This window comes from Penicillium concentricum (genome assembly GCF_028827145.1).
Source record: "Penicillium concentricum strain IBT 3081 chromosome Unknown utg000002l_segment0_segment0, whole genome shotgun sequence".
NCBI classification, from domain to species: Eukaryota; Fungi; Ascomycota; class Eurotiomycetes; order Eurotiales; family Aspergillaceae; genus Penicillium; species Penicillium concentricum.
The window spans coordinates 1,387,979-1,414,207 of NW_026622755.1; the positions used below are offsets into that span (position 1 = coordinate 1,387,979).

General features: G+C 48.9%; 7 protein-coding genes across 7 annotated transcripts; 5 read left to right on the forward strand and 2 right to left on the reverse strand.

Annotated features, from left to right (window-relative positions):
* Positions 1 to 176: 176 nt before the first annotated feature.
* On the forward strand, positions 177 to 3,100 carry N7517_004108 (DNA repair protein RAD16; the record flags this gene model as incomplete). The annotated part of the gene is made up of 3 exons (XM_056721838.1): positions 177 to 269; positions 323 to 1,093; positions 1,145 to 3,100. The coding sequence occupies 3 exons, from the start codon at positions 177 to 179 to the stop codon at positions 3,098 to 3,100; spliced, it is 2,820 nt and encodes a 939-aa protein (XP_056578088.1).
* A 411-nt stretch (positions 3,101 to 3,511) lies between these two features.
* N7517_004109 (C2 domain protein) lies at positions 3,512 to 5,402 on the forward strand (the record flags this gene model as incomplete). The annotated part of the gene is made up of 2 exons (XM_056721839.1): positions 3,512 to 4,275; positions 4,328 to 5,402. The coding sequence occupies 2 exons, from the start codon at positions 3,512 to 3,514 to the stop codon at positions 5,400 to 5,402; spliced, it is 1,839 nt and encodes a 612-aa protein (XP_056578089.1).
* A 563-nt stretch (positions 5,403 to 5,965) lies between these two features.
* On the forward strand, positions 5,966 to 9,558 carry N7517_004110 (putative ARF GTPase activator (Csx2); the record flags this gene model as incomplete). Its single annotated transcript, XM_056721840.1, has 5 exons — positions 5,966 to 6,029; positions 6,084 to 6,214; positions 6,279 to 8,125; positions 8,173 to 9,204; positions 9,249 to 9,558. 5 exons carry the CDS (start codon positions 5,966 to 5,968, stop codon positions 9,556 to 9,558), a joined length of 3,384 nt encoding a protein of 1,127 aa, XP_056578090.1.
* Positions 9,559 to 13,375: 3,817 nt separating this feature from the next.
* On the forward strand, positions 13,376 to 15,347 carry N7517_004111 (putative YT521-B-like splicing factor; the record flags this gene model as incomplete). Its single annotated transcript, XM_056721841.1, has 4 exons — positions 13,376 to 13,433; positions 13,492 to 14,067; positions 14,132 to 14,748; positions 14,802 to 15,347. The coding sequence occupies 4 exons, from the start codon at positions 13,376 to 13,378 to the stop codon at positions 15,345 to 15,347; spliced, it is 1,797 nt and encodes a 598-aa protein (XP_056578091.1).
* Positions 15,348 to 16,278: 931 nt separating this feature from the next.
* On the forward strand, positions 16,279 to 17,018 carry N7517_004112 (uncharacterized protein; the record flags this gene model as incomplete). Its single annotated transcript, XM_056721842.1, has 2 exons — positions 16,279 to 16,654; positions 16,795 to 17,018. The coding sequence occupies 2 exons, from the start codon at positions 16,279 to 16,281 to the stop codon at positions 17,016 to 17,018; spliced, it is 600 nt and encodes a 199-aa protein (XP_056578092.1).
* Positions 17,019 to 17,560: 542 nt separating this feature from the next.
* Positions 17,561 to 19,512, reverse strand: N7517_004113 (sugar porter family MFS transporter; the record flags this gene model as incomplete). The annotated part of the gene is made up of 4 exons (XM_056721843.1): positions 17,561 to 18,319; positions 18,386 to 18,809; positions 18,869 to 19,125; positions 19,204 to 19,512. The coding sequence occupies 4 exons, from the start codon at positions 19,510 to 19,512 to the stop codon at positions 17,561 to 17,563; spliced, it is 1,749 nt and encodes a 582-aa protein (XP_056578093.1).
* Positions 19,513 to 20,117: 605 nt separating this feature from the next.
* stt4 (1-phosphatidylinositol 4-kinase STT4) lies at positions 20,118 to 26,214 on the reverse strand (the record flags this gene model as incomplete). Its single annotated transcript, XM_056721844.1, has 4 exons — positions 20,118 to 21,416; positions 21,474 to 25,901; positions 25,970 to 26,156; positions 26,207 to 26,214. The coding sequence occupies 4 exons, from the start codon at positions 26,212 to 26,214 to the stop codon at positions 20,118 to 20,120; spliced, it is 5,922 nt and encodes a 1,973-aa protein (XP_056578094.1).
* Between the last annotated feature and the right edge of the window lie 15 nt (positions 26,215 to 26,229).

Here is a 26,229-nt window from a genome sequence, read left to right on the forward strand (position 1 = left end):
CCATATTCATAACACAAAGTGCAGTTGTCTTACTCTCTAAGTACTTTCCTCCCCCAATGTTATTTCCCTATATATTCCTTCAAACTTGGCTAACAAGATCTATTATCATAGCTTAATATCACATTCAATTTTCGAATCTCTTGTTTCACCGCTCTCTACATCCGCTCGGTTTCAATATGAGGCACAATCTGAGACCCAGAACCACAATCCCTGATTCAGAAGACGATTCACAATTCAGTGAAACGTCATTGAGGAATTCATCCCCCTCCGTCGATCAAGTCGATCAGGAACTTTACGAGCCGGTGGGTCATCCCTTTCTCAGTCACGCCCTCGCGTCATCCAAGATTCCGAGGATGAGGATGACTGTGTCGGTCTATCGGACTCGGTGGCACCAGACAATTCTGCTTCGGGAATTGCGGTGGTCGTGCCCGTGAAAAATGAGTCACCTAGTGACTCTAATTCTCGGAGTTCGCTTGGGAATCTGTCGACGGGCTATAGTACCCCCGCTACCAGCGTTGGTGCTGCAGGTACCGAACCTGACACTAAGATTGTGGCCAAGACTTCGGCGCGTATCAATGCCGCCGATCGCGTAAAGAAACTACAGTCAAGCGCATTATCTCTAGGATCTTCTAAAAGAGGAAGAAAACGATCCGCCGCTGCTTTGGCCGATGATGACGATGCCTCTGATGTTCCACTGGCTCGTGCCTCCCAGAAAAGGATGACAAAACGGCCTACAGGTGCTCTGTCTGTCCAAACCGACCTCGAGGCTTCCGATACTGCGCTGGCCCATGCCCTCCAAATGGAAGAATATGAGTACCCACGCCCGACAACAGAAGCTCGTTTGCTTGTAGACAAATTCATTGATGAGCACAAGGAATACGACTTGGACCCAGATTCTAGCCCGGTGTTCTTCTCTCCGCTGAGCCCCGAGCCACCCGGGTTACTTCCTTTTGGCGTTGCTGGGTCGGATGCCTCAGAGGATCCCCTAGAAGTCGAGTCTCCCCTTTCTTTTGGAGAAGACCTCGATGACAATCTTCACGACTCTGAAGGAGACCTGCCCCCAAGTTGGGAAGAGCAGCGGAAATCTCGCCGTGTAAGTCGGATTATTTTTCTACGTGCCTTGACATGACTGACCATCACCCAGGTAGAAAGAGACCGAAAAAACCTTGTGCATAAGCATCCCACGATTGGTACCATGTGGGATGCGCTCAAAGCACAGCCGATTATCCCGCCAAAGGAAGCCAAGCAACCTGTCTCCATAACTCGCAAACTCAAGCCATTCCAACTAGAGGGTTTGAACTGGATGATAGAACAGGAAAAGACTCAATACAAAGGTGGTTTGTTGGGTGATGAGATGGGCATGGGAAAGACCATCCAAGCAGTTTCACTCATCATGTCCGATTTCCCCCAGCCTGACCCGACTCTCGTCCTCGTGCCACCGGTTGCTTTGATGCAGTGGGTATCCGAGATCAAAGAATACACGGATGGCAAGCTGAAAGTCTTGGTCTATCACAATTCCGACGCGAAAATCAAGAAGTTGCCATCAGCTGAAATTCGCAAATACGATGTCATCATGATTTCCTATGCAAGTCTCGAATCCATTTACCGCAAGCAGGAGAAAGGCTTCACTCGCGGCGAGACGATAGTCAAAGCAGATAGTGTCATTCACGCAATCCACTACCACCGCCTCATTCTTGACGAGGCGCATAGTATCAAATCGCGCACCACGGGTGTTGCCAAGGCATGTTTTGCCTTGGAGGCTAATTACAAATGGTGCCTATCGGGCACACCCGTGCAGAACCGGATTGGAGAATTCTTTTCCCTTCTACGCTTTTTACAAGTCAAACCATTCGCATGCTACTTTTGTAAGCAGTGCGATTGCGAACAGCTCCAGTGGACCTCGACTAAAGAGGGACGGTGTACCGAGTGCTCTCACACTGGTTTTATGCATATCTCAATCTTCAACAAGGAGATTCTCAACCCAATCATCGAGGGAAAAACTCAGCAACAACGCAAAGACGGGCTCGACAAGCTGCGTCTCATCACTGATCATATCATGCTCCGCCGGATGAAGCAACAGCATACAAAGTCTATGGAGCTCCCACCTAAACGTATCACGTTGCACAATGAATTCTTCGGCGAGATCGAACAAGATTTCTCACGCAGCATCATGACAAACTCGACCAGAAAATTCGATACCTATGTCAGCGAGGGTGTCATGTTGAACAACTATGCCAACATCTTCGGATTGATCATGCAGATGCGGCAAGTTGCCAACCATCCCGATCTCATTTTGAAGAAAAAAGTGCAAGCCGGGTTCAACATTGCCGTGTGCAGCGTCTGTGACGAGCCTGCAGAAGATGCCATTCGGTCTCAGTGCCATCATGAGTTCTGTCGTCAATGTGCCAAGGACTATATCCAGTCTTTCCAGGATGATAGCAAGCATGTTGACTGCCCACGGTGCCATATCGCTCTTTCCATTGATTTGGAACAACCCACGCTCACAGAATATGAAGAATCTGTCAAGAAGAATTCCATCATCAACCGCATCTCCATGGAGAGTTGGACCTCGTCCACGAAAATCGAGATGCTCCTCTACGAACTCTTCAAGGAGCGAAGCAAAAGTCATACCCCTAAATCCATCATCTTCTCCCAATTCACATCCATGCTGCAACTGGTCGAATGGCGGCTACGCCATGCCGGGTTCAATACCGTTATGCTGGATGGATCGATGACCCCAGCACAGCGGCAAAAATCCATTGAGCATTTCATGACTAAGCCCGAGGTTGAGGTTTTCTTAGTCTCTCTCAAGGCTGGTGGAGTGGCCCTCAACCTCACGGAAGCTTCCCGAGTTTTTATTATTGACCCATGGTGGAATCCTGCGGCGGAATGGCAAAGTGCCGATCGCAGTCACCGAATTGGTCAACAACGACCTTGTGTGGTCACTCGACTCTGTATTGAAGACTCGGTCGAGTCACGAATCATTCAACTTCAAGAGAAGAAAGCCAACCTCATCCGGGGTACCCTGAATAAAGATCAAGCGGCAGCCTTGGAAAAATTGACACCGGAAGACATGCAGTTCCTATTCCGAGGAACCTAAGTGTTCTCCAACTTGAATACGCCACATTCGTCAGTCATGCAAGGAGTCCTTTTTTTCTTCTTATGATGCTCATGATCTCATTATTTTTGTAGCATTTGTGCCTTTAATCCAAATTCTACTCTTCAATATGAAACCAAAAAAAAAACTCCAATTTTTTCCTATGTGGATATATGTTTAAGGAACGTAATAAATATAGGGCTGACTCCAACTCAGGCACCAAGAGCCAATAGATTCAAGTGAGGTCATATACAAAAAGGTACCTCGGTCTTGGCAAATATAATCTCTGTTGCCTGGGATCATCTTCTCCTTTTACGGGATCGTTCATCATTTGTAAGGCTGAAAGCTTGGCCCTCTTTTTATCTCTTACATGGCTGTTCTTCTTATTTTTTACCGGGAATTTATTTATCAGCCATGGACTCCCAACCTCGGTCATTACCTATCCATCCAATTGACAAATATGGCCCCAAATTTGTCGAGAAGGCTGACAAGATACATCGTCGGTTCACTATGAAGGAAGAGTCAAAGCCTGCCGGAGGCTTCGATGCCACTCCCATCCCTCCTGCCCCACCAGGCTACACCCTCAAGATTACTTTCCATCGCGCAGCGGACCTGCCCATCGCGGATTTTGGCAGTTTCTCCTCCGATCCCTATGTCTCCGCGCACATGGTAGTCGACCTGCCGAAGCGTCATAAACAAGACCCCGTCGTACGCTTTCGCACCCCGACCGTACGCAAGGACATGAACCCCACCTGGGAATGCGAGTGGATTGTCGCAAATGTCCCCGCCTCGGGGTTTCAGTTGAAATGTCATCTCATGGATGAGGACCCTGCGGATCATGATGATAAGCTGGGAATCGCTTTCATCGACGTTCCTACTCTCTCGGAGGACTGGGCAGGTTTCAAGGAGAAATCCTTCAAGGTCAAAAAACGCTTTGGGAGTAAGCGCGTCTACGTCTTTACTAATATCTCGGCTTTTGCGACTGGTCATCAGAAGGAATCTTGGTTGGTGGTCAGTATCGAATGCCTCGGCAAGACCCCTGGCACAGAGGGGGCTCATATGTACACCATCGGTCCCAACCATTGGTTTAAGCATTTTTCTCCTATGATCGGACGGCTGGCTGGCATCAAAGACCAGGTCCAAAGCAAAGATGGCAGTGGCTCTATTAGCCGTTACAAGTGTGTCCTTCCCGTTCCGCCTAGGCCATGTCTATACTGACCCCTCAAATAGTTTCCAAGCGATTCAGATGCAGCTCTCAGGCCCCATCCCTGCAGAGTTATACCATCGCTATGTAGAGTTCAAGCCATTCGTGGCGGGAATGTTTCAGTCGCAAAGTCTACGAGGGCGTATCCTGCATAAAGCGCTCCATCATCAACACCAGCGCATCTACAATTTTGATCGTACTACCTTGCACGGGTCCTTCCAGACGCCTTGCCGTGAACTTGCCCAGAAGTTTTTGGAATTTGCGCACTATGGCCAGGGTGGACGGATCTTCACCTACGTGCTCACCTTGGACGGACAACTCCGGTTCACCGAGACCGGCAAAGAATTTGGCATCGATATGCTGAGCAAGCATACCATGCATAGTGATGTGTCCATCTATATCGCGTACTCGGGTGAATTCTTCCTTCGACGGCGCAAGCATCGCCATCGTCGTGATTCCCCAGAAGGGCGTGCAGAGCGCGCACAGAATGCAGAGAATGCGGAGAATGCAGAATCAAGCACAATGCCTACACACCAGTTTCCCGTGGAGGAAGATGAGGACCACAACGAGGGCGAGGATCTGGACCAAACCGAAGAAGGGATCCCTATCTCGACCGATCCAGCGGACTATGAACTCTTTATTGATAATGACAGTGGAACTTACCGTCCCAACGCGGAGAAGCTACCACTCCTACAGGAATTCATCTCCTCCAACTTCCCCGGTCTCCATGTTACAACTCTGGACTGCCAGGCGGATGCGGAACGAATGGGAAAATTGAAGGAGGAGCAGCGCGAATTCAAGAAGAACGCAGGCAATGTCATTACCTTCCTCCAACAAAGCAGCGCATCTTCACTGTCAATCTCCAGCTCGGAAGAGGATGAGCTCAACGAGCGCAGTGGTCAATCCAAGCAACGAGGAGATCTTTCCCGACGTATCCACGAGATGCGTGATCTACGAGGACAGGTAATGCGGTGGGTCGAAGCGGATGAGAAGCCCGATGGTCATAAGCACAAGCATCGGTACTTCTCTAGCCATGAGCGCCCCGTATCGACTGGTGCCATCACCACTGACCATCATGGGAAAAGTCGACTTGCGACTTGATATTCTTTTCCTCTTTTTTTTCTTGGGTCTCGAGGGCCACGTATCATTTTCGATTCTACTTGGTTTAAACCCGAGTCTTCACGACGTTTACGATTAATTTCTTGATACCAGGCTGTTTTGCTGTTGTGTATTGTCTAGTTTTTATTAATACAATGATATTTAGAAAGTTCTTAAATGTATAGCATGAGTTGGAAGTGAGACTATCATAGTAGTCCCTTGAAATATACTACCTTTTAAAGTCCAAAACTAAAAGATAATTCATTTATATATAGATATATATATATAAATGAAATATAAATAGAACTATCAATATAACAGAAGAAATTAAAGAAAAAAGAAGCTTTCAACTAAAATGACACTATAGGTGTTGCCTACGCATTTATCCGACACACTCGCCCCTCCTTCAGATCTTAGCTCTCTCTCTCTCTCATCCCCCTTTAAAGCACCCACTGAATGATTCCTCACCTTTACACGCTTCGATACAAAGGCCATCCGACTGCAACTTCGCAGACCGTCGATGGCCAACGATTGGTCTTCGGTTTTCTTGAGATCCATTTGCCATCATGGGGAATGTTGCCAGCCGCCTTGACGATGCGGGGAACTTGTTTTTCAAAGATCAGAATCGCTGTAAGTTGAAAGATCGCTGAAACTCTTGTCCTTTGACTGATGAAATTCCTGTAGTCTCGATCGCATCCGTCACGATAAGCAACCCAAGACGTCGTCTTTTGACTCTATCCCCCAACGCGTTCCCTGCGGCGAGGTTCGTAGCCAAGCGCGATGCCGGCGACGATACTCCGATCGAATATATACAGGTATGCAGTGTCCGACAGCCTGGATGTATCGGGATCGCCTAGCTAACAAGACTCAAAAATATAGGACCCCGACACCCCCTCCGCCGCTCCGATCCCGACGTTCATGCTACGGCTATCGAATGATGAGGAGCTGATCTTCAAATTCACATTTATCATTCGTCAGACACAGACCGGCAATGCTCCAAACTCCGTCAATGGTGTCTCAACGACTATGCCCGAGGTGGCAGACACCAGTCTCACGGGCCTCACGTTCGCTCACGCATCCAACTCGAAGGAACTGGATAATTTGATCACGAGAGAGTTCCATGCGAACCCTAACCTTCAGAATAATTCTAATGTCCAGCTAATTGGGGATTACTCTACTGGTGGCAGTCCATCCGTGTCGTTCGAATGGTCATGGAGATGGAAGCCTCCAAAGGCAACGGAGGACAAAGGTGGCGGCTGGCGCAACAGCTGCAGCTTCTTGGATTACGACCAAAGAACAAACCGCCTCAACACCCTCGCCCATTTTTCCTTCTGGGTGCACAACTCCAATCGTCCCTTGCCGAGTCCTCATATCTCATCGCCCAACCTGGAGTTACCCACTTTCCCGCGCTCTCGTATTTCATCAACTCAGTCTGTCCTATCTTACTATAGCGATGCCGAATCCACCCACCCGAATCCCTCCACTATTCCGCCTGAGCCAGAGAAATCTCTCCCGCCCCCTCCGCCGTCTGTGCCCCCTCCCCCACCACCAGCCAAGGTGGACCTTCCCCATTCGCGGGCAGGCGATGAGATGAGCGGAGTCGAGGATGGACCCTTGTTCCGAGCGACTATGAAAGCGCTAGAGTCGAAGACGAGCAACATGCGAAGCAAAATCAAAAAAGTGCTCAAGAAAGCCGAGAGCGCGCAGCTAGCGCAAGCCAATTGCAACGAGGCCATGGAGGCGTTCATAGGCTCATTGAACGATGCGTCTACGTCCAATGCAAATGCCATTCAGCCTGCGTTAGATCATTACTTCGAGAAGATCGCTCGCCAGATTTTGAACTACGAGCAGCTCAACACGGTGCAACTTCAGAAGCTCGTGATTGATCCTCTAGTCAAGCTATATAATAACGACATTAAACAAGCAGAAGCCAAAAGGAAGGAGTGGGACGAAGAGAGCCGCGACTATTACGCATACGTCAGTCGGTATCTAGGCCAGCGGCAGGATTCGCTGAAAGAGAAGAAGCGTGCCGAGAGCGATTCAAAGTATCAAGCCAAACGCCGGAATTTCGAACTGAGGCGATTTGATTACTCCTCGTTTATGCAAGATCTCCACGGAGGTCGCAAAGAACAAGAGGTTCTCTCACATCTTACCAAGTATGCAAGCTGCCAGGCCAAGAATTTCCTGTTAGCCGCCAAAAATGTTGAAGGAATGACTCCTCAACTGGATGCCCTAATACACGAGGTGGACCAGGCCGACAAGGAGTTCCAATTCCAGCGTACAGAGCGCGAAGAGAAGCGCCGGGCTCTGGAAAATGGTAGTAATCCATACCTCGAGCCCGACGTAGTGGCCAGTGCGACGAGTGTACCTGCTATCTCTCCTGGGACTGTCAACGGTGGTCCTTCTGCCGAGGTCGAGCTTGGTCGAGCTGATAGCACTGGCTCCCAGCTCCGAGGGGTCATTAGCAACACCTCATCGGTTTCGTCTCAAGCAAATGCAGGGTCGGTTGCATCAGCCACAGGGATCAGTGCACCCACATCAAACCCGACGGCGGTCAGCACTGCGGGCCAGAATCGCTTCAAGGGTATTCGAGACCTCGAGGAACAGAACAGTCTTGGGTCTGATCGAAGCAGTGGCCAACAGCGGAAAGAAGGACTCCTGTGGGCACTGTCCCGTCCGGGGTCTCACATTGACCCCAAGGGGATCAACAAACAGGCATGGCACAAGTAAGTACAAGCGCATGAATGGTTGACCCAACTTCTAACCTTGTCAGATTTTGGATTGTCTTGGATCAAGGAAAATTATCCGAGTATAGCAACTGGAAACAAAAGCTGGATCTACACATGGACCCCATCGATCTGCGCATGGCGTCCGTCCGTGAAGCTCGAAATGCAGAACGACGCTTCTGCTTTGAAGTGATCACACCCCAGTTCAAACGTATTTATCAAGCCACGTCTGAGGACGACATGTCCAATTGGATCAGGTCTATCAACAACGCGCTGCAGAGTGCGGTTGAAGGCCAAGAGACTCCACCTCCCTCCGCATCTAGGAATGATAGGCCAACCAGTCGGGATATTGGCTCCGCTCTAACAGGGAAAAGTTCATCTGTGTCTGGCCACCACTCCTATTCCTCCTCTAGCTCAGGCAACAACGCTGGCGTCATCCGCCGAACAACAGTCGGTGCGCGCCCGGGCTATGTCCGTCATGATAGCAACAACTTTGAAGAAAATCCCGCAAAACTTCTGCAGGTTGTACGGGATGCGGACCAAGGCAACAACTGGTGTGCTGATTGCGGATCATCGTCCAAGGTTGAGTGGGTGTCCATCAACCTCGGAATCATTCTCTGCATTGAATGTAGTGGAATTCACCGCTCTCTGGGCACGCATATCTCTAAGATCCGCTCTCTCACATTGGATGTACATTCCTTCTCGAACGATATCGTCGAGATTCTCCTACAGATTGGCAATCGCGTCAGCAACATGATTTGGGAGGCGAACCTGGATCAAACGCTCAAGCCGAGCGCCAGTTCTACACGAGAACACCGGTTGAAATTCATCACCGCCAAATATGTTGATCGAGCCTACGTTGAGCATCTGCCTTCACCACATTCTCGCTTTGCAACACCTGATGAAACCCTTTTGACGTCAATCAAAAAGAACGACATCCAAGGTGTCCTGTACGGCCTCGCCCTGCGTGGCAATGTAAACATCACCGATCGCTCCCGTAACACACACGCAACCTTCCTTGCCCTCGCCGCAGCCGATCCTGCGTCCCCGGGCTCCCCACCGACCACTCTCGCCGCCAGGTCTAGCGCAAAGGCCATTCCATTCCCTATCGCCGAGCTGCTAGTCCAAAACGGCGCCGAGATCCCGCCACAACCCCCTCCATCCCTCTATCCCCTGCAGCAAAACTCTACCTCAGCCAACGGACCGCCCGCCCATCTGCCTTCAGCGTGCCTCCACCGCCGCTAGGTGGAAAGTCCTCTGCAAACGATACCCTGGGCTCTCTGCCAACTATCCGCAGCAAGGAATCTTCCACTTCATCCAACGCTCCAACTCTCGCAGAGAGCAGGGACAAAGACAGAGAGAAGCTCTCCAAACGAGGAAGCGCTGGCGCCCGCTTTGCGGGAAAAGTGGCTTCACTTGGAATTGATCGATAAAGGGCTTCTCCTCCCGCGCTTCATCTTGTCTATATTCCCCCGTCTAACACATCAGCGCTGCCCATAATCGTAATTATATCAGTGTTTAATGAGATTCCGCATGAAAATTCCCCTCTTGATGACTTTTTTTTTTTTTTTTTTTTCCTTTCGTTTCTGTTTCTGGTCAGAATCTTTCTTTCGTTTTTTTCTCTCCCACTCTTTGGCTCTGACTTTTATGAGGTGCAAGCGGGGATATCTTTCTTTTTCACTTGTTCGTGTCAATTCTTGATACTGGCATATCCTGCTTTTGGATGGTTGCTCACCACTTTCGTGGTTTATTGTCTTCCTAGGACAAATTCAAACATGGGTCGGGTCTGTTCCCTTTGCCCTGCGTTTTGATTATTTTGTTTCACATGTAGTTGTGCACTGGTGTATGTCCGAAGTTATGGGCGACTTGTACTTGTCGAGCTTTTGAGGAGAATCAATTATCGCAGTAATCAATCGTGATGGTCAAGTCCTTGAATGGTTATCTCCGGCATATATCGAATTGAGCTAGTTGGCATATCCCTGTTTTCCTTTCCTCGGCTGTCATCCACTTTCCCGTATCTATAAACAAACCATCGATACTCTCTACTGTATACTGATACGGTACCTATAGAACGAAGTTGCCTGACAGTGGCAATGTTACGCCCACGCATCCACACTGACCCCAGCAGCTGACGATAATCCCAACGATCATGGAGCTAGAACTGCAACGTCGTGGGGCTGTGGCGTCTAGCGGTGGCCGGGGATAGAAGGAGCTGCAGTTTTCTAGATGAAAATAGAAGTGTCTACGGAGTACTCCTACTCCGTACATGGATATGGAGATATGTAGACGTGGCTAGGGGTCCATTTCTTTTGGAACGTAATATGGTCTCGGAGATACCCTGCTGATCCCTGCAATGAGTGTATATTATGATAGGGGGCCATTACAAAGCCATAAAGGCTAGAATTGTCATTCACATACAAAAGTATACATATGATTGTGGCTTAAGAGTCTGCATGGTATATGGCGCAATTCTCCGAGTATAGAATTCGAGTCATAGCGTATAGATCGATATAGATCAATATAACTAGAAGTGGAGGAATCCCATGACGTCAGCTGTGGCGCCTAAGGTGTCAATGTGGCGTTGAAGACCTTCGAGAAGACCTGGGATCGCTGATCCCCTTAACTTTTGAAATGTACGGTAGAATACCCTAGAAGATTCACATACATCAACGTGCGTCAGTGGCCACTCTATGTACTTGGTGTACTATATATATATATTGTAGATCGTAGGATGTTCGTCAGGAAATGTGCGGATCTAATTGGCGTGTACTTTAATATAGTGGAGTGTGGCAACGAATATGAGTCATAGTTGAAAATGCATTTCTTGATACGGAGTCGAATATGCAACATACGATAGACGTCTACAACTTTCTAACATATCTATATAAAGTGGACTGGTCAGCTGACCCGGAGAAATAGTCCGATACTTGATATCCAATAGGAAGAATATCATACCATCTATATAATGTATATATATATGTATACAATGTACATGGAACAAAATACACATATCATTTCATACTTCCCTGGGACTGTAGAAAGACATTCTCGGGTTAATCGGATGCAACGTACCTTTATACACACTCTACAAAGCACTTGGAGACATTATTTGGTACCCACCGGGATTCAAAGTTGAATGCCTAAATGCCTCTAGAGTCACTGTGGCTATTTCTAACAGGACTGATTGGGTTGATAGAAAGCCACCGGTTCTAGTGGATATATGTCTAGGTTCTTCCCATGGCATAATATACTTGTATGGGTATGAGCACATGTAATTGGCACAAATGAGAAAAGAAGTATTCTATTCTCTTTTTTTATTTCTTTTCTATTATACAGAGATATATATGTTGCCTAAGTAGTTCTATATACCTATAGTCCTAATGCTGACTTCTGATTGGCTGGCATCAGATGCCGATGGATAAATCAGGTGGATCCAACTTCACTTCGCTTTTTGTCCCTTTTTCTGTCTCTTCTTCCCACATCTTCTTTCAATTGGCTCATTGCTAGGGGGAAAACTCCCCGGCGATGTGCATAGTTATGTTTTTCTTTTTTTTTTTTTTTTTTCCCAAGCTCCATTGATCCCCACTCAAGGGTACAACGTATCCACGGCATATACTCTGAAACAGTGCCCCAGAGTCAATACCACATACGCAATATATTGGAGCTTTTCCTTAGGATGATTGTGCCCTGTTGCATTATACAGTAGCACATGTCGCCTCTAAAATGGGCCTAAACCTCGGGAAACAATCTACAATATTGTACTCCCACTCCGAGAACTGAGTCCCATTAGAATATTCATTGGAACATTCATTGGAATATATCCATTGGTGGGATTATGATCGAGCCTAGTGGGAGTGTATCCAGAACAGCCCCATCGGTCTACGCCGTTGTCATGAAACGCCTCCGTCGGATCCAAAGCCTCATTCTGTCCCAGTTTGATAGGCGCCTGGCGCCTGTACCGTTGTACAAGTTTGGCATCTCATTCCATACGCTATACCCTTTTCTCATTGGGTACTTTTTTTTTTTTTCGGCTCTTTTCAACTTGGTACTTTTCCCGTTCCTCTCCAGTGGCAAATCTATGCATTCAACTTCCATTGGTCTAGGCTTTAGGAGGCTCGGGCAAGACACTCCAATTTCTCATTCCCCCAACATAATATATGCCCCCAATCGTGACAACTCTGCTGGCCCCGCCTAGATACCCATCACAGTGCCCAAAGGAAAAAAAAGGGAAAAAAAAGAAAAAAAAGAAAAAAAAAGGACGCTCTGCACCTGTTCGCATGAATGACCATCCTCAGGCCACACGGTTTATTTTTTATTTGTCCGAGAGTCCCAGTCTCTTGTCCCTCTGGATATCACTAGACTGGAAACGGTATATTCTTTTCACTATAAAACTGTTATACGGTCCCGAACCCATCCGTCCATCTTTTTTTTTCTTTTTCTTTTTATATATATCTATACTTCCAAGGTTTTGAAAGCCATTGACATATTCAGCCACAGCTCTCTGCCAAGATAGTTGATTGGCTTCAGTTCCCCTTAACCCACCCCCCAGGTTCATGAACATATACACTATTTAGTTTCCTTGGCCTCTCCAGGGCTCTTTTCCTGTATATCTTCTAATTTTCAAAGCTTCCAGCCTCGGCTCTTTAATTGATCAAGACACTTTCTCCTTTTGTCTAAAGTAACACAACGCCTTTTGAAAGGTATGTCAACATTTTTCCCCTACCGTTTTTCTCTTGTTTCATATTCTCTTGATCTGGTAGTTCTCTTGTGTCATTTGACATATCTTGACTCCAGGTAGCCTTAAGCTTCCCCTATATCTTACCTGTTTCTCTATAATTCCCTGATATCTTTTCCATTGTCCCACCTACTTTAATTTGGTGAGCTTTGGGCTCATGGTCTAAAAGGAGGGGTGTTAGTGCGTGTCTCTGCGCTGATTTTTCCTTTTTTTCTCCCCTTTCAATTTCCTCGACTTCCTCGATTCCTCTCTTAGCACACATTCTATTTATATTTCTGAACTAACTTGCATAGCTCGAGTTTCGCTTTGGAATCTGATCTTTGCACTCCCTTTACGCTCCATTCTACTTCTTTTCTACCGTGCACGGGAGCAGTCTGACTTGCTGTGGAATTGCTAGAACAGTGGCCTTGGGCTATTGACTTACAGGTAAGATCTCGACGAGGTCATTTTCTACAGTGACTAAAATCTATATAGTTTCAAAAGCCTCCAATTGAAAGGTTGAGGAAACGGCCCCCATGGGCGATGTTCCTTCAGAAAAGACAGCCGACGGGACAGCACCGGTATCAGAACAAGGTTAGTCCTTTCAAAATCTATCCAAGGCTTTTTTTTTAGTGACTAAATCTCTTCTCAGGTGCATCTCCTGCTTCAGCGCGACCCAATGTCAGACACCATTCCAGCTTCGCAGAAGCTCGATATGGAACCGCCTCTTCTCCCTTAAACATGGGCATGGGATACTCGCTTCCAGGCCATTCGCAAGGTTCCCCATATGATCAGTCAATGCATCAGTATCCGGCAGCCCATGGGCAAGGCATGATGTATCCTATGCCAATGCCTCCGTATGGACACAACTCCGGCATGACATACGGCATGCCTTACCCAGCTTATCCGCCATATGTGATCCCTCAACATGGAACTCATTACCAGCCACATGGAACCCAAATGCAAAACCTCAGTCCCGGGCAAATATCTCCATATGCCTCGGGCTATTACCCTCCTTCGCCGTACGGGACCCCTTACGGACATGGAGTACCTACTGGCCAGATGCCCCAGGCTTCACCCCCAGTCCGTGCTACCTCGAGTTCCCCATCTAAACCGGGCTCTTTGCGCAAAGAAGCCGATAAACGAATGGTGGAATTGGAATACGATGTCTCAAAGACCATCGTGGATGGATCGAATCCCATGAAATCAGTGCCCCAACCCCTCTCTGGTGAGCTTTTTTTCTCCGGACCTCTCGCTTTGGAAACTGTTACTAACCTGCAATTCATCTAAAGACAATATTTCCTCTTTGCAACCCGCCCCGACCGCCCCGAGTACCCCCCGAGGGCCACCCCGAAAGCCAAAGCAATCCGGCCACGCGCTCTGGGTCGGAAACCTTCCCCCAGGAGCCAACGTCATGGATCTCAAGGATCACTTTTCACAAGATGCAACAAACGACATCGAGAGTGTGTTTCTAATTTCCAAAAGTAATTGTGCGTTTGTGAATTACAAGTCGGCTGCTGCTTGTGTCTCGGCGTTGGCGAGATTTCACGACTCCCGATTTCAGGGCGTGCGTGTTGTCTGCCGATTGCGAAAGGGGTTCACTGCTCCGGGGTCTGGATCTGTAGGTGTGGCAGGTCCCATGGTGAATCATGCTCCACGACGATTGGACGATATTTCTACGGCCACGGCTACAGCTATGACTACTACGAACCCGGGCGAGGAACATACAATCACACCGGAGCTCAGCTCGGCAGCGCCCGCTACGGGGAACTACCCGCCCCCGGCCCGGCTTGTCGATCGGTACTTTATTGTTAAAAGTTTGACGGTAGAGGATCTCGAGCTGAGCAAGCAAAGTGGCATTTGGGCTACGCAGTCGCACAACGAGGCGGCGATGAATCAGGCTTTTGAGGTGAGTATAGATCTATATACAGTACAGTTAACCTGAAACTGACTTCTGCCCAGACCACCGATTACGTCTATTTAATCTTCTCTGCCAACAAATCGGGTGAATATTTTGGATACGCGCGTATGATGTCACCAATCAGCGACGACGAAGAACTCGCCTTGGAGATGCCATCTCGGCCCGATCCCCCGCCCGGGCCCGACGACCTCGAAGTGACCCTGACAGCGGCGACCTCGACAGCGCCCCAAGGCCGAATCATTGATGATTCAGTGCGGGGTACTATCTTCTGGGAAGTCGAGTCGTCGGAAGATGAGAACAACGCTGCCAACGAGAAGACCATGGAGAAGAACATGGAGAAAATCGTGGAGAAAAGCGTGGAGAAAAGCGTGGAGAAAACCCTCGAACCCGAGGATCCAGAAGAGGGCCAAACCTTTGGTAAACCGTTCCGCATTCAATGGATTTCAACGGAGCGAGTGCCCTTTCAGCGCACTCGTGGCCTCCGTAACCCTTGGAATGCGAATCGGGAAATCAAAATCGCTCGCGATGGCACTGAAATCGAGCCGACGATTGGCCGTAAGCTGATTCAGTTGTTTCACATACCTTGAATTTCCTGGTTTCCTGATCTCCTGACTTGGGAATGATCTGCTCTGTCTCTTGTCTGTGTATCAACCTGCAGCCTGTTTCCTGTCCTATAATGGCAGATACCGACAGAGGAGGGGATTTCAACAAAATAAGGATTGGGATTTCTGGTTCAGTGTCCAGAAACTCAGATATCCAGCACATATAACACTTTACACTTTATGGGAAACGAGCAATACACGATGTACGTCTATATTTTACATATTTACCTCTCTTTGGGCTACGAGCATGCTTCCCCTCTTTTCTGCAGGGATTGGCGTTTGTATTCTACACGATACCCCCGTCTTGTAAACAGCTTGATTATGTTTGTTATATATTGTAAAATGAATTTGAGGATAGAAATCATGATATATATATATCCTATATACCACCCATATATAGCCTTATATAGCCTTATATAAGCTTATAGTGTACCGATATTCAAGAGGTTACACATTCCTTCAACCTTGAAATCACTCAAGCATTTGACCAATCATAATGGCTAGACTAAACCATCGAACCAATTAAAATAGATTATATAATCAAATGGACCAAATACCTAAATATCACGTGGACGCTCTCCACTTAGCGCCACTTTCCCCAGATAATGTGATGCTTAGCTTTCTTCTACCGAACCTCAGTATTTCCCACTTTTCTTTTTCTTCTCTTCTCTCTCTCTCTCTCTACCTAAATTCGAATTTCTAACTCCTCCTCTAGACCCTTCTTTCTTCTTTTCTGAACTCTTTAAATATTTCAATTCCTTCAATATCCTCGCCATTCCTCCCACCTTCCTCCAAGTTGAGATCATACCACTCTCCTTGGATCTTGCTCTAATCTCCAATCTTCTATTCTATGAGAAGGGCGGCTAGTCCGTCCGAATCTTCCTGCTATTAGCTCAGACCCTCCTTCATCTGAACAATGTCTAACGATCGTACCTCCCCCATCTCGGTCCCAAATGCGGAGAACCGTCCACGTCGTGGTTCCATCGCCGACATCTTCTCCAAGCCGAGCAACCCATCCAACACCCACGCTACAACTCAACAGTCTAACCAGCGTCGGTTGTCAATTACAACGCTAGGCCTTTCCGGTTCCCCCACCCAGACGTCCGCCTTCGGTGGCAACCGCAACTTCCGTCGAGGTAGCCTATCCAGCTCAATGGGCTCCAATGTTCCAGCCGAAGATGCCTTCGAGGACGATCAAGGAACAGGAACTTCGCCCAACTCGCAGTTTGGGAGACGCGTCTCCTTTGGTGCACAGGCCCTGCGTGATGCTCGTGCAGGAAGCATAGGCAATGGTAGAAATTACCCCCTCCATCTGCTGTAGGCCCGCGCCGTTCCCCTCCGGCCGGCTCAGCCCTCGCTGCTACCCGATCTTCCGCAAGTACTTCAACGTCTCCTCTGGATGAGAGATCTAACGCATCACGCCGACCCTTAGGCGAAGGCTTTAACTGGTCAGAGGCCCTCCGCTCTCGTGCCGAGCGTGCCCCTTCCATCGGCGGCCCTGTCTCCCCGCAGGCAGCCCAGCGTTCCGGTCACCATCAGCGTGCCGCTTCCATCGCGTCTATGGAACAGCCTAGCCGAGAAATGCCCCGTCAGCCTAAGCAGAACAAGCCGGATTTCTTTCAGGAGAAGATATTGAGAGGTGACTTCATGGACTAGAGATTAATTCTCACTTTCCAAGGGAAGTATATCCTGATCAGTGCTACTGGACCTCTCTGGTTTCTTTTTTTTCTACTTTTACTTTTTCTGCATTCGACGCCAAAAAGTCTCAACAGGCTGGTATCAATTCTGGGTCTCCATCCTCTCGATGTGTCTTCCCAGTTCTTTCCTCTTTCTGCAAATAGGTGGAATATGTATCAAAATGATTCATGGAGGACGATCAAATTTTTTTTCCAGCTCTGGGATCGGCGTTTTCATGTGTTTTTGGGTCTTTTTCCTTACCCATCCTGGTGATGATTTTATTCTTATGACTCCCAAATTGACACCCTCTATTCACTGGTTATTGGACTATGAATTGTATTTTGAAGTCTATATCTCTATATTCTTTTCAGTACATATATGTATATACACTGAACTTTCCCCGTATGTTCATTACCCCCAATATCACATCAAAAAAAAAACTTCCGCTCCCCCCTTCGGTCTATATATGGCCCACCACTTCAGCTCTTCGTGTCACCCCCAAGGTCACTCAACTTCAACCCTCAAGAGAAATGCGAAGAAGGTCCAGTCCCAGCAGCATCATCTGCAGTCTCAGCATGTGAATGCCCAGGCACCTCCGCAGCCTTCTTACTGGCCGAACTCTCCTCTTCCTTGTTATACTTCTTCGCAACCTTCCGATCCAGAAGCTGATCGGTTGTGAGCCGATTCTCCGGCTCCGGCGGCTTCCACTTGCTGCTCTTCCACGGTGGCACACGCATGATATACATCATATCCATCTCCTCAAGCGTCTTGTCCTTACCCTCGATGACGAAGAAGTAGACAATAATCACCGCGAAAAACAAACACCCGGCAAACACATATCCATATGCAAAGTCGATATCGCCAGTAATAAACGGCGTGAAGAATCCAATCAGGAAATTCCACAGCCAGTTCGACGCAGTCGCCATCGCCATAGCACGCGCCCGGTACCGTGATGGGTATAGCTCGGCCACAATCGCCCACACCATTGGGCCCCATGTCATGGCAAACCCGGTGATGAACAGACACGCAAATACAACCATCGCTTTGCCCGCTCCGGGCGTGTTCGGCGGGTTCTTCACGTCAAGCGAGAAGTGGCCCACAGACGCAAACACCATGAAGCAGATGAACATCCAGATACCGCCGGCAATCAGAGATTTGCGTCGTCCAAAGTGCTCGATCACGTATAGTCCGCCGAATGTGGTACCGAAATTCACTCCGCCCAAGATCATCTGCGTCACGTATGTGTTACTGATTCCCGCTCCGTTGAAGATCACCGTTCCCTGGATCATATTAGTCCAAGCTCGACGTGTTTTAAATTCGCGCTTTCGAAAAAAAAAATTACTCACGTAGTAGAAGAAGTAGTTGGCACCCGTCAGCTGCTGCAGAGCTTGAAGCACAACGCCAAGGATGATGCGATACATCATGCGTGGCGCCTTGAACATTTCAAACCAACCGCGGAGCCCGCCTCGCGCCCCCTTCTCGGCATCCAGCTGTTCCTGGATCTCGGCAATCTCATGCAAGATCACCCGGTGATTCTCGGGTATGCCGTACAGTTTTGACATGGTGCGTCGGGCGCGGTCCACGCGGCCATTCCGGTAGTCGAAGCGAGGGCTTTCCGGGAAGAGGAGGATGCCGATTCCAAGGACGAGACCCCACAGGAACGTGATACCGAGTGGGATTCGCCACGATGCGGTGCTATCCATGCTCTCTGTGCCGAAGTTGATGCAGTATGCGATGAAGATGCCCAGTGTTACGAATAATTGGTAGGAGCTGGGAGTTGTGTTAGGGTTATGTGTACTGCAAATGTTGAAAGTTGGATTATTACTTACCACACCATCGCTCCTCGGATATGTCGTGGTGCAACCTCACCCTGGTACATGGGCACCAGCAGTGAGCAGGCTCCTACGCCAAATCCGGTTACGAATCGTCCCATCATGAACTGGTACCATTTTCCTGCTGGCGAGGATATCTGGATGATCAGTCCGACGTGGAGGATGATACACCAGAAGAAGATGGACCATTTTCGGCCAATTCGATCGGTCAATGGTCCGGCGAGGAGAGCTCCTATCAATGTACCGATGGAGAGCTGGAAGGCGTTAGATTTCCATTCACGGCACTTTTTTCGATTTGGCCTTTCAAAAGACATGCAACGATATCCACTCACCAGGGAAACAATCAATCCAGATCGGACATTGTTAAAGTGATATGTCCCATCAGGCTTCAGCTGCGCAAACCGCTGCTTGAAGTTTCTCATCTCCAAAAAGCCCGAGATCTGGCCAGTGTCATATCCAAAAATGATACCACCAATCGAGACAAAGGCGCCTAGTAACAGAGACCTCCAAGTCACCCATGGCACATGCGACTCATCCATGGTGATACCTCTCTTCTCGCTCTCGCGATCCGCCACCGCCGATTCCCCCGACAAGTCCGTCAATGGCGGAGACTTGGACTTGCTGAGGAATGGAATTTTCATCCTGAAGATGGGAGATTGGAGGTGTATCTACAATATATAGAAGATTCAATCTCATGTGTTAATCCAGGTCTGGGTTGGTTAAGAAGAAGGGTTTGGCATTGGAGGCTCGGAACTCGTGCCCAAGGCTGTGTCTTGCACATTATAAAGGCCTGACCTAGGTCGAGTGTCTTTGCATCGTCATATTGCCACTTCCGGAACAGTTCTCAGACCTAGTATGTAGATCGTCATGCATTTAATGCGCCACCCTGTGTCAATTGAAGTATAAGATATTATTGGCGGTGTCTATATGTGATATTTTGATTTCCAATGGGGTTTTCATCAAAATTTGTCTCTATTCCATCCTATTTACCATGTAGACTATACTAACAAGTATAACAAAATTGAAGTCCGTGGTATATGTCCGGGGAACCCGGTCCGTGTTGTCGTGCCGACGAAGTCGTGACGTCAATACTTTATATCGAAAGAATTCCGACAGAGTAGAGACAGAATCATTGGATATATATGTGGAATTAAACTGATTATACCTGGTAAAATGGGAAGTAGAAAGATATCATCTTAAATTAAATTCTATAGAAAAGCAAATGACCTATAAAAGGTGTTTACTCTCAGTAAGGAATACCGTTCGTCATCAGTTGGAACTGATCATAACCCTTAGTCGATACACTCATGTATGACTTGCGCACAAGTTCTCGCATGTACTCGGCCGCATCGCGTTCGCTCTTGTCCAACACAAACCGCTCACGGAAATTCTTCAGAGTCTCGGGCTTGAAGCACGGAAGACCACTGTCAAGCATGAGGGAGACAATATGGGCCAGCTTCGTGCTATAAGGGCGAGATGCAAGGAATGCCTTCACCACCAACGACTCGAACCACCGGTATGGCTGTGTGTTGGTCGGGTTGTGGGAGCTGCCGGGCAGGTTGATACCCGAGCTGCCGCCCTGGTGATGGGCTGGGTCATGGGTTCCACTCATGACAGCGACCATCTCGGAGGTCAACTTGAACGGCGCGCGCTCGAATCGCACTCCACCAGGCGCAATATCGAAGCAGAATCCGAAGTCAATGTGGATGATATGGCCGGCGTCATCAATCATGATGTTTCCGTTGTGTCGGTCCTTGAATTGCAGCAGGTAAGAGATGACCGAGTAGGCGGCCATACTCTTGACGAAGTTGGTGCGCGCTTCTTGGAATCGGATAGAGTCCTCTCCTCCGTATTTCGACACGAAGTAGTCATATAGCCCGTTGACGGCCTCGCGGCCGAGCATGTCTCGAGAAATGGAGTTGGGAAGCACATCAATCACACCACAGCCAGGTGCGGTCGAAGTGACCCGGTAAGGGTAGACCCAAACATCTAAACCAATACTGGTGAAGATGCTCCTGAAGGCCGCGATCATCTGCAGGGCAAGCATGTCCTGACGACAGTCGTCACCGACCTTGAAGATAGCTGACTGCCAAACTTCATAGGTTTCCTGCTCAGGCTCGGAATGATTCGTCAATTGGCGTTGGTGCTGGTGGTGGTGGTGGTGGTGGTGGTGGTCACTGGCGTTAGCTTCAGCCTTTTCAATCAATCGTGGCCTTGTCTTCTGGATTCGGAAGGTCGCCATATAAGGCGCCTTTGCGTGACTTTGCAAGGGCTTACCAGACTTGCGGTCGATACCAACGACCACACCGTCAGGGTTGCTGGGGAGGTACACTCCAACTTCCACCTTGATCTTACGCAACTCTTCCTCAATCTTTTCCTTCTTCTCGGGTTTACTCCTTTTGATATAGGGGCGAAGTTTGCCAGAGACACCTGTGACTTCATTGAAGAACGAAAATTCTCTCTCATAGAAGGCACGCTCCTCGTCCGAGAAGCTTGAGATCAAGTTATCTAGGAAACGGTCGAGTGTATCCTTGATAGGGTCCGGCTGTGAAGGCGGGAGGTTAGCTACCGGTGATCAAGCTTCGGCAATGTTAATACTTACGATTTGAGAATCCTCGTCCTTGAAGGAGTTGGCCTTCATGTTCCAAATAACCTGGTGGGCAAACAGTTGAGACAACTTGGCTGTTTCGAGGATGTATCGGTCTACATAGCCCAGAGCATCGAAGCGCAGGGCCTGAACGAGTTGTGGCACAAAGTAGAACCGAACATCCATCGAATAGCTCTCCAACGCCCGCATCGCGTACTGCAAGATGTAAGGGTGGTTGCCGTAAGCGGGCATGAAGTATGTAATGGCCTCCGTAGGAGTAACGGGGGCCCAGTATAGCATGTACTTCAACTGGGAACCGACATCAGCGGGCAGACAGTTGTCAAACATAGTCTCCAGAGCGCTTGGCTCCTCAATGACCTTTTCGGGGAAATTGAGTATCAATGATCTAACATCAGCTTGCATTTTGGGCGAAGGGAACCGGGCAGCCATCTGAATAGCCAACCCTGCATTTTCCGCCCAGGCAAGCCGAAGTAAATATACGGGGCTTTCATCGGGATGCTTGCCTCCAATCGAAGGCATGTGGTGCTTTCGCTCCGGGTCCAGCGGGAAGAGCCAAACCCGAAGGCGGGATCGTTCGTTCTCCACGAGTATTTGAAGCAGGTCTTGTTTGGCCTGCAACGACTTGTATGGCCCTTGCGCATGAGCAGCAATACCTGAAACGCTTCGTAAATCCTCGGTCACCTCGCTGAGAATTCTGTCCTCTGCCTTGATCTGCAGCCGATTGCCTCCGAATGACCACCTTGGAGGGTGCGTAAACCAACTCAAAGCAGCAGACAGAATCTGGTCCTTGAGTTTCCAAGATGCGCCACTATTCCGGGGGCTGAGATGTCTTAGAACCTTGAGACCAAGGAGCACGATACGGAAATGGATTTCTCTCGCCAACGGATGGCCCTTGGTCTTTGAGAGTCCGACAACGGTACTGCCAATCAAGCGACAAAACAGCTGTTGATCTTGCAGATTCCCTAGGCGGATTGCATTGAAATGGCTCTCAAAGAAATGAAGAACTCGCAGGTGAGGCGAGAGAGTGTCTTGGGCTCTTTGCTGCATGCGAAGCATAAGATCCTTATCAGTTGGCAAAAGTTCAATCTTAGTATGCAGTGGATCAAGGTATTCAAAGGTAGGATCGAACAATCCTTTGCGGCGCTTCATGCTTCTCTCCCAAGCCTCGATCACCTCGCATAGGATCCGTGGCTCAGTGCTTGGATTCTCGTGGATTACTCCAAGCCAGAGAGATACACCGAGCTTGACTGTCTCCTTGGTGAAAATCTGGAAAGGCAATGCAACCAAGTAGTGAACCACGGAGAGTCTTGGCTTGCTGGTGCTGCAAATAAGTCCTGCGGCCTGCCGAAGGACATCCCTGACTTCTACAAGGGGAATCTCCTCGCCAGCAATGCTTTGTCTATATAGACGAGAGAGGGTCTCTTCCAAAGAATCAGCAGACTCAGGCAAAATAGTAACACGAGGCTGTTCAACATAGCCGCTACAATTATCCCCTTTCAACCCGCCGAGAGAAGGTATCTCTGGACGTCGGTACTTCTGGCGTGTCGTGTACAGTGCCATGAAATCAGATGCGACATTGAAGTTTCTGCTACCGTGGCCATCGATTGACCCAAGCCGTGGGTCACTTTGTGGGATATAGGAGCCCATTTCAAGAGCGAATGAACGTCCCATCGAAATGTGTCCATAGCCACCATCGTCGTCATATTCGGAAAGGTAGGTCTGGAGTAGCCCTTTGACATCTAATGGGGCAATGTTCAGGACGGCTGTCACCCAGGTCCTGGCTCGTTCATGGAACCGATTCAGAGTCGCCCTTCTCAACGCGTAGTTGTCGGGTAATTCGACCTTGACAATGCCCATGGGAGACACCAAGGATGGCTTCCACTCAAACTCATCGAGTTCTCCTTGAAGACAGGAAGACCACATGACAGTCAAAATCTCAAGCAAAGCAAAGAGGGAATGCTTTTCGCACAAGGCAGAAGGGCATTCGCGAATGATTCTGTCGGCACATTGCGTCGCAATACTTTGAACCCTTTCAATACGATGACAGCACGCCACCAGGAATCCGGCAAGTTGCTTAGACAGGTAAGGGGTCGAAAAGTCATCGTGCTCTCCAGAAAGTGTAAGAGACAGATAACAGGTAACCGCTTTGTCTGCAACAGCATTCATGCATGCGACCATCTCCGGAGTGGCCAAGGCCGGGTCAAGGAAATAACTGAGCGTCTTGGTAGAGTCCCCTGAGGAGGCACGGAGGCTCTCGACCAAGACCACAGCGTTAAGAAACACTGCTCTTGAATAGTCCAATCTCTTGATATCGGATTCTCGGCCAGGGAGTTCAGATATCAGAGCTCTTTTCTGTTCCATGGCTCGTTGCGGTCCCATCCCGCGTCTGAGCACCGTGTTTAATTCCACATCGCTCTCCAGAGAGTCCATGTGGTTCTCAGCAACCAAAGGAGGAGAATGATGTGCGAGAAGGCGGAGTTCCTTCTGATGCCGTTGGGCAACACTAGAGCTGAGGGATATTCCATGGATAGCGATGTTGAACCAAGCATCTCGGAACAGAGTCAGAATGGCTTCATCATACTCCAAGGCTGATCGGGAAGCCCCGGTAGAAACGCCGTTGGAAGACACGAGCAAAGCTAGCGGTTTCAATAGGGGAGTGATATCATCCGCGGCAAAAATAATTTCCTTGTGCCGCTCGTACTCAAGGTCTGGCACATCACCCTTATTGATAATGCTCTCCAACAAATGGACCAGATAAAGCCTGTGGAGTGGCGACTTCTGATCCAACGTAATCGAGAGGTAAGCCATGGCACATTGAACAGCATCAGAGACGGTGTTCAGCCCTTTGTTGACGCCATCAAGGTATATACGTGCATAAAACTTCAATAGAAGCTGGAACTCGGCTTGTCCACCGCTCAAAGCAAGGACGGCAGTTTCCTGGATGATAAAGGCATCGACTGCCACATTGAGCTTGCCAATCTTTTGCAGAAGCATAGACTGGGCCAATGCACTGATTTTGCCATCGTTGCAATTAGTCGCAACTGTCACGATAGCATGGATGACATTCCTGTACGTGATAGTGTCATCTTCGCCATTTGCCGAGAGCGAAGTCTGACTTTCATTTTTTGGGTATGCCTCGAGGTTCATCCCGGGCCCGGTATGGTCTCCAATGAGTTGGTCTTGGCTAGATTGATCTACGTTTGTGCTCGGGCTTAGCGCATTACCAAGTGAATAAAGGGTAGTGATCACAGCATCCTCGGAAAGAATAGTCAGGATCTGGGCGAGGCACCGAGAGGCGACGGCAACAGTAGAGCGAGCCGACACACCTCCCTGGGCCAGGAATCTCAAAAGGCAGCGTCTCCCAATAGATGCACCATTTGGAGACATTCTTGCAAGAATAGCGGTACACTTCAAAACTGTCACAGACAGTTCCACGTTTGACATCTGCTGGGAGTCAAGCAGTGTATCCTCGAGCCAGGATAACAGTACTTCGTTGTTGGCTGCATCTTCGCCAAGAATCACGCAGTTGAGAAAGCCCACTAGGGCATGTCCCTTAACAGAAAAGGCAAGGTGCTGCTGCCAAGGAGACCCGACTTGCAGGTAGTCGGAGCCATCCTCTAGCAAGTGGATTTCCTCACTAATGATATCCGTGACGCGCTCGACCAGGGAAATATCCGCTTCGTCATAACTCTTGGCAATACCAACGCCAGTCATGTAGTCATCCAAGAGTTGCTCATCGGTCAGGTGCTGGAACCCGATCAGAGAGGCTGCGCATGATTTCACAAAGCGCATATATCCTTCTTGCACAAGCATAGCACTTAACGGGCGACCATGAGCAGCATATCGGCGGGTGTATTTTCTCCAGTCTTTGAAAGCATGCTCCGCGACGTTTGCATTGCGGAGGGTGGACGAAGCCGTCTCAACTGCGATTAGGAAAGGCTCGGACAGCATCGCACGCAGATGATCGACAATATGTAACTTTTGGCTCGCATGCCAGATAGAAGTGTATTCCGCGGAGGCTTCCATAAATCCAACAAGGGAAACGGCGATTGACAAAACAGCAACAGATTCATGTATAACACCCTGTCGCCCCGCCTCGGATCTAGAGTATTGGAAAGGTGTGACCGCACTGATAGCCTCGGCGCAGTTATTTAGATATCCATCCACAGCCTCGAGGGCTGTCTGTCGCAAATCTGGATACTTGGTTCCCAACGACAAAAGCGCGAGAGTCAGGTTGTTCGTGAGAGTCTCCCAGGGCGACGGCTTTACACCATGGAGGAAGGGCGAGGACCGAAATAGCTGGCTGTGGGATTCCGGCAGGTATCGAGAGAGTTGTAGTGCCAATTGAGTAGCATTTTCTGGATCGTTCACCGAAGAGGCCGCCTTGCATAGGGCCAGGAGGACATCTAGTTCGCGGATTCCCTGTCCAAACATTAGCCTGTACTCACTACACACTACCGGGGGGATCAGCAGCAAAGAAAGAGACGCACCATTGGAACCTGGGATGTCGGGGCCTGTTGCCTCAAGACTCCCGTTAGAGCACCATCAGGCTCCGAAGTCGATTGGGACTGCTCCGCGAGACGAGCGAGCTCGGATCCATCTCCATTGCGGGCAGGCGCCTCAACTGCCAAAGCAGCGAGCTTTTGGAAAGCGAGACGTCTAATTCCACCTGAGAGGCTTTGATTATCCATTAGCATGATGCACAAACACTGAATAATATCACATACCCGTCCATTGTGAAGAACCTAAG